The following is a 5,963-nucleotide window of genomic DNA, read 5'->3' on the forward strand; positions in this document are numbered from 1 at the left end:
ACACATTACCAGCTCAGTGCATACGGGCAGGTCTTCCAGCTCAACCTGAGTGCTGATGCAGGCTTCGTTGCTGCCCAGTACACTGTGGTGCACGTAGGGGCCCCGCAGAAGCAGTTGTCCCCCGATTTGCGCCACTGTTTCTACCGTGGGCATGTCAACGCACAGGAGATGCACATGGCTGTCTTCAGCATCTGTGGTGGCTTGGTAAGCATGTGGGTTACTTCCTCCTGTCTCCATTCATATTCTTCTCCTCCCTGAAAGAAATGTAGTGGGATGCCGTTGCTGCGGAGCTAAGCTGGAAATTCTCGGGCATCTTTCCAAATAGTTGGTCATGAAATGTCTTGGCATCGGCAGTCTGCAGTCATGATGATACTTTTTTGGCGGGATATACAAATGCTACTTTCAAAGGATCTATTGCTAGCCTGTAATAGAATTGGTTGATGTAACTCCTGACACCAAGAGCATTATAACAGAGGAAAAAAACATGCCTCAGAAACAGTGAGCTATTGTTTTGATAAAATGATGCTGTTAGTTGGCATCAGTTATGTGTTTGTAGCTTTATAGATACTGTGTGGTTATGAGTGAAGAATAGTGGTGCTTGAGATGATGAGAGAAGAAGTAGCGTTGATATTTTTTTCTTCCTCTGCTTTCAGCAATGCTGTAGAGGTGTGTCATGTTCTAACAGGTGTGCAGCAGTGTGCTCTAATCATGTTTCTGTTAAAAGTGAATGAAAGCTTCCCACTGACTTCAGTGGGAGTGTGACTATAAAATGCTTCTTAAGAATTGAATTGAGCAAACAAATTCTTTACTTTATCTCTTGATAGTGTTCCTTATGTTTTCCAAAGCAATAATGAAGAAATAGTACCACACAGCTGTCTATCAAAACAGTTCTGCTGTATTTCTAAATTTTCTAGTTTTGTGTCTAGAAACAAGAAGACTGATAGCTAGTGCTTTACCACATAGCTGTTTATTGAAATGCTGAGGACAAATCTGAGTGACATGCACACCTTAAAAAAAAAAAAAAAAAAAAAAAAAAAAAAAAAAATTTTTGTGAATTTATTACTGTGAATTTTAAGTTGGGGTTGTTCCATGTTTGCTTGTTTGGTGTGTTGTGTGTTTGTTTGGTGGTTTTTTTTGCAGCTACTCAGGAAAGTAAAGGTGCAAGACTTTTTTATTTCTGGGAACTGAAAAAATCCAGCTTTATATTCTAGCCTCTTTCTAGTAGGTTATAGAAAATAGAGTGGATTTAGCTGGATGTGTGCAGGAGGGTGTAATGCACATTAAAAGAAGTTGATACAAATGGTGGAAAAGAGGATCAGAAATAACTGGTGCTTGAGAAAGACACATCTGTTGTTTGTCTAATGCTTGTTCTTGGATTGGTGAATATATGCCACCTTGTCTTTGGGTTGAGGCCTGTAGGCTTGGGCTAGCCCTTGGAAATTACTGGAGAAGGAAGCACTCCAAAACAGTAATTCTGTATTCATCAAAGTTTTGCCTAGATATCTTGCTTTACAAACAGCTGTCATTGGTTCTTGTCCACATTATATAAAACCCAATTCAAACCCATACCAAAGTCCCCGATATGTTGCACTCCTAACTTACAGAGGGAGTAGGAAAGAGGAAGAATCACAAACATATACATATTTTTAATGTTGTTTCATGTTCTAGTAGATGCTTATACCATGGCATTGAGGATAGTATCATACTTTATACGGAATAAATATGAGAAGTTTTAAAACCTTCTATCTTCGTAACTTTTGTTGCCTGTTTTAATTCTGTCCCTTCAAACTCTCACTTTTCACTACTTGAAGGGACCACATGTGCTGAAAATAATTTATCTGAAAAACGTGTACCTACTGCACTTAAAAGTTGTCTCAACTACCTATCGTGTAGCAGTTCTCAAACTCTTCAGCACAAGACCCTCTTCTCTGTAAAAATTTGAATGTCTCACTTTTCTTGTCTCTCTCTCTCTCCATACTTGGCTGGTGTGTTACAGTCCGCACCATGTATGCTTCCACTCGGACATCCTTGAGTGCCTTTAAACTGAGCCTTTGCCTCTTCTAGATGAGCCTTGTGAACTTTCACTGCAGCTTCCAGCTGGACTTCATGTCCCCTGTCATTGCCTGGCTGACAGAGTGCCTAGTCTAAGCCACCACAAAAAGGCCTTGCTGTCCCAGTGCTCTCAGGACCTTCTCTCTCTGCTTGTTTCACCTTCTGCCCAGGCAGACACAGCCTTGCGGAGGGTAGGTAGCATACCCAGCGTTGTGGCTGCTTTCCCCTCACTAGTTCAGTTGGTGAGGTTTTCAGAAGAGGAAGCAGAGCCTTGCATGGGTGTTGGTGCACTTCTTGTGGGACATGCCTATAGTTCCCCAGGGAGGGATTGTGTGGGGACAAAGAGGCCGTCGTAGCCAGCTGGTTGCCTGTTATCTGCACAGAGTATCCTCCAGACTGACTCAGAGCCTTCAGCCTACTGTTATTCCTCATCCTCATAGATTCAAAGTGAATGTTACACTCTTCATGTGGCTGCCAGGGGAGACAACTTTTTTGGAGGCGAGAGAAGGAAGGCGATAGAGGCCAGGTGGAATTTTCCTGTGAGATCTTGTCCTCTCTGAATGCATTCCCCACTCCCAGTTTTTTTGAGGGGCTACCCTCAAAAGTTAGTAAAAAGATATTTTTTTCTCAAGGTTTTTAAAATTTCATAGCTTTGTGCATTCAACAAATGCATCTGTGAAAATAAGCTAGTCAGTTATTGCTCTTTTATTGAACAGTACCATGCTTCATGAATACATGCAAAGATTTAAGTGGGACTGCTGCCAAGGTAAGATACTATTTATTGTGAGTGAGACAGTAGAAACTAGACTAGTGACTCGGTAGCCCTATATTAAATTTATTTTAAGAAAAATCCCTTCTCTTTGTAGGATCCGTTTTCTTCAATGCTGAACTTGAGCTTGGTGTATGGAAATTAAAATAGAAGAGATTGCTTTGAACTATTAGGTATAATTTTTATCTTCCAGATTTGCATATATGAGGCAATTGCTGTAGACCAATGCTGTAAAAGCTAGGGAGGAAAAAAGGACATGGACTTGGATAAAAAGGTACAGGAAACTTAACAATGGAATTTTAAAAATTGCTCTGAAGATGTGCCTGAGTGATCTGAAGTTAAACCAGGTACTTGTGTTCACTTTATCCTGTAGGCATCTATCCCCAAGCTCTGCACTGCTTCACAGCTTCACTCCTGCTTCCCAAGTTCCTTCTTTTCTGTTTTGCATTCTCAAGTTGAGTGTGTTCTCCCCCTCAAGCTCTGCTTTCCCTTTTCACCCTCAGTTAAGCCTTTTTCTGAGTGTGCCAAGAGCATGTTCAACCCAGAGTACCCATGGAGCATTGCTTAATGGCTCCTGACACCCTGTATACAGTTTTGTTGTGTTACATTTCAGAGCATGCCCTGGGTTCAGGGATACAAATAGCAAAGGGAGGTTAGAAGGTCAGCGGGGAGTCTGTAGTAATTGCAAGGAGGGAGTCTGTTGTTAGGGAAGTTTGGGATGCTGTCAAAGGCAGAAGATCATTTGGAGTGATGGCCTGGGTGCCTGGTTGAACATCTGATCACATACAGGCATATTTCTTGCAACTTTAGAGTAATTTTTGAAATTTCACACTTTATTTCACTTTATTTTCCTAAATTCTATATTTTTTTTACTGCATTGGTAAATATAGCTTCCTACAAACATGGGAAACAAGATCTGCTGAGGAAGTCCCTGGATGCATGTAGACTAAAGAGACCTTTCAAACGTTGTCCAGACAGCAAAATCAGAGGTAAAAAAAAAACCACAAAACTTTCAAGAATATATGGCTTACAAGTTTATGAACAAATATGAGCAAATACCACTGAATAAAGTATCTTAAAATGAGGGAGCTATCACCATTTATAACTAGAACGAGTCTTCAATTCTTAGCAGGCCCCTGTCCGAAGAAAGGTGCTTTATTTTATTATTTTTTTAATCCTGAATGAATGCTATAAAAACAGTTTGTTTAGTCCTTTGAGAAGCCTGATATTCTTTCACGGAGGTCAGGAATGTGTTGACTGATCCTGAGGATGGTTAATATCAGTTTTTGTGAGCTGGGAGAATGCCTAAGTGCCAAAGGTGTTTTATGTGAGTCTACTGTGAGAGAGGGAAAGGTAAGAAAGGAGGAAACATACATCTTTTTGGGTGTACGGTCTCTGGTGTATAGAGCAACTTCACATAGCTGCTGACTGGCTGAAGTTAGGAGTAGGAAAGTACACGTGAAGCTCTTCTTGCATGGATTTGCTAGCTCTCAGCTTTCTGCAGTCCAGGAAGGCAGGACTGCTTTGCTCTAATGTAGCTTCTGGAGTGTAACAAGGTCTACATGACAAATTCCTTCCTTGGGAGCTCAAGGAAGCCCCTTGGTAACATTCCTTTACTGCACTTCAAGCTTACTTTTGTCTGAAGAATGGCAGGAATATGAGCCTAAGTGTGGATCTTCAGAATTTCCTCAGTACAAGAGGTTGTGTTTATTTTTTTATTTACACGGGTCAGTGGATCACCTTTCTGAGATATTCTGAAAACAATTCTGTCTGCTACTATGGATGAGTGCAGTGGTTCCTTTTAAGGAAAAGTAGGCAGTCCTGGAATTTATCTTAATGAAATGTAGTTTTTAATTGCTTGGTTAAAAAAAAAAAACTTTCTAGAAGAGAGTGCTAGCATAGCCAGCATCTAGTTTCTTGTGGAGATCTAGTGCAGATAACAGACTCCAGATATTTGCTCCCCAGTTTTGTGCTGCTTAGTACTAATAACTTCAGTGAGTTAAACTACATTGGTTTTCTAAAGAAAGCTTTAACACTTGTAGCTGGAAGATATGTTCACCTTGACATAACTTAATGCTTTAACGTACAGGCTGTCACTTCAAAAAAGTTACCTTCTAAATCTGAAAGGCGGATTAGTTTCCAGCATTCAGGTCACACTTATAAACCTATGAGCATCCATAAGCCACATACTATTTTTTATAGATTTTTATCTTAATGTAGAGATTCCATCATAAGCTAGGAAAAAATCATATTAAAATGTCAACTCAATTCTTGTTTGGGCAAACTAAGTCTTATTGCTGCTGACTGGCTGACGTGATGACTTCCACTTAATAGTTCTGGTTTCACTTGTCATATAGGTACGTATACATCCTGTGTCTGGTAGCCTTCTTTCCTGGCGGCTGCTTGAGCGCATTCTATTTGCCAGATAAATTGTTCTGATGGCTGCAGCCTGTTCTTAACTGCTGCCTTTATAGGAGACCCACAATCTCTTTTTCATCATTTTGGGTTTATCAGACACAGGTGAATTGGCTGGAAAGCTGTGGGCAGCCATAGGAGGTTGGATTTACTTTATATATATATATGTGCACATGTTCATTAAACTTCCAGGAAGTACACAGAAAGTACTGTGCATGAACATAAGTGATAGGGAGTGTGTGCTGGTTTTGGCTGGATTAGAGTTAATTTTCTTCACAGTAGCTAGTATGGGGCTGTGTTTGGGATTTGTGCTGGAAACAGTGTTGATAACACAGGGATGTTTTCGTTACTGCTGAGCAGTGCTTACACAGGGTCAAGGCCTTTTCTGCTTCTCACATCACCCCACCAGCGAGTAGGCTGGGGGTGCACAGGAAGCTGGGAGGGGACACAGCCAGGACAGCTGACCCCAACTGGCCAAAGGGATATTCCACACCATATGATGTCGTGCTTAGCATATAAAGCTGGGGGAAGAAGAAGGAAGAAGGGGATGTTGGGAGTGATGGCGTTTGTCATCACACATAACGGTTACTTGGGAAGGAGCCCTGCTTTCCTGGAGATGGCTGAACACCTGGCTGCCCATGGGAAGGAGTGAATGAATTCCTTGTTCTGCTTTGCTTGCACACACGGCTTTTGCTTTACCTATTAAACTGTCTTTATCTCAACCCAC

General features: G+C 41.2%; 1 protein-coding gene across 1 annotated transcript in view; it reads left to right on the top strand.

The window, feature by feature from the left end:
* Positions 1-5,963, top strand: part of ADAMTS20 (ADAM metallopeptidase with thrombospondin type 1 motif, 20) — a 114,289-nt gene that overhangs the window by 1,498 nt on the left and 106,828 nt on the right. The window contains exon 2 of the mRNA XM_009327697.1: positions 6-204. Within this exon, the coding sequence (XP_009325972.1) occupies positions 6-204 (199 nt within the window). The remainder of the gene's footprint in view (positions 1-5; positions 205-5,963) is intronic.

This window comes from Pygoscelis adeliae, unplaced genomic scaffold (assembly GCF_000699105.1).
Source record: "Pygoscelis adeliae isolate BGI_AS28 unplaced genomic scaffold, ASM69910v1 Scaffold113, whole genome shotgun sequence".
In the NCBI taxonomy this organism is placed as follows: domain Eukaryota; kingdom Metazoa; phylum Chordata; class Aves; order Sphenisciformes; family Spheniscidae; genus Pygoscelis; species Pygoscelis adeliae.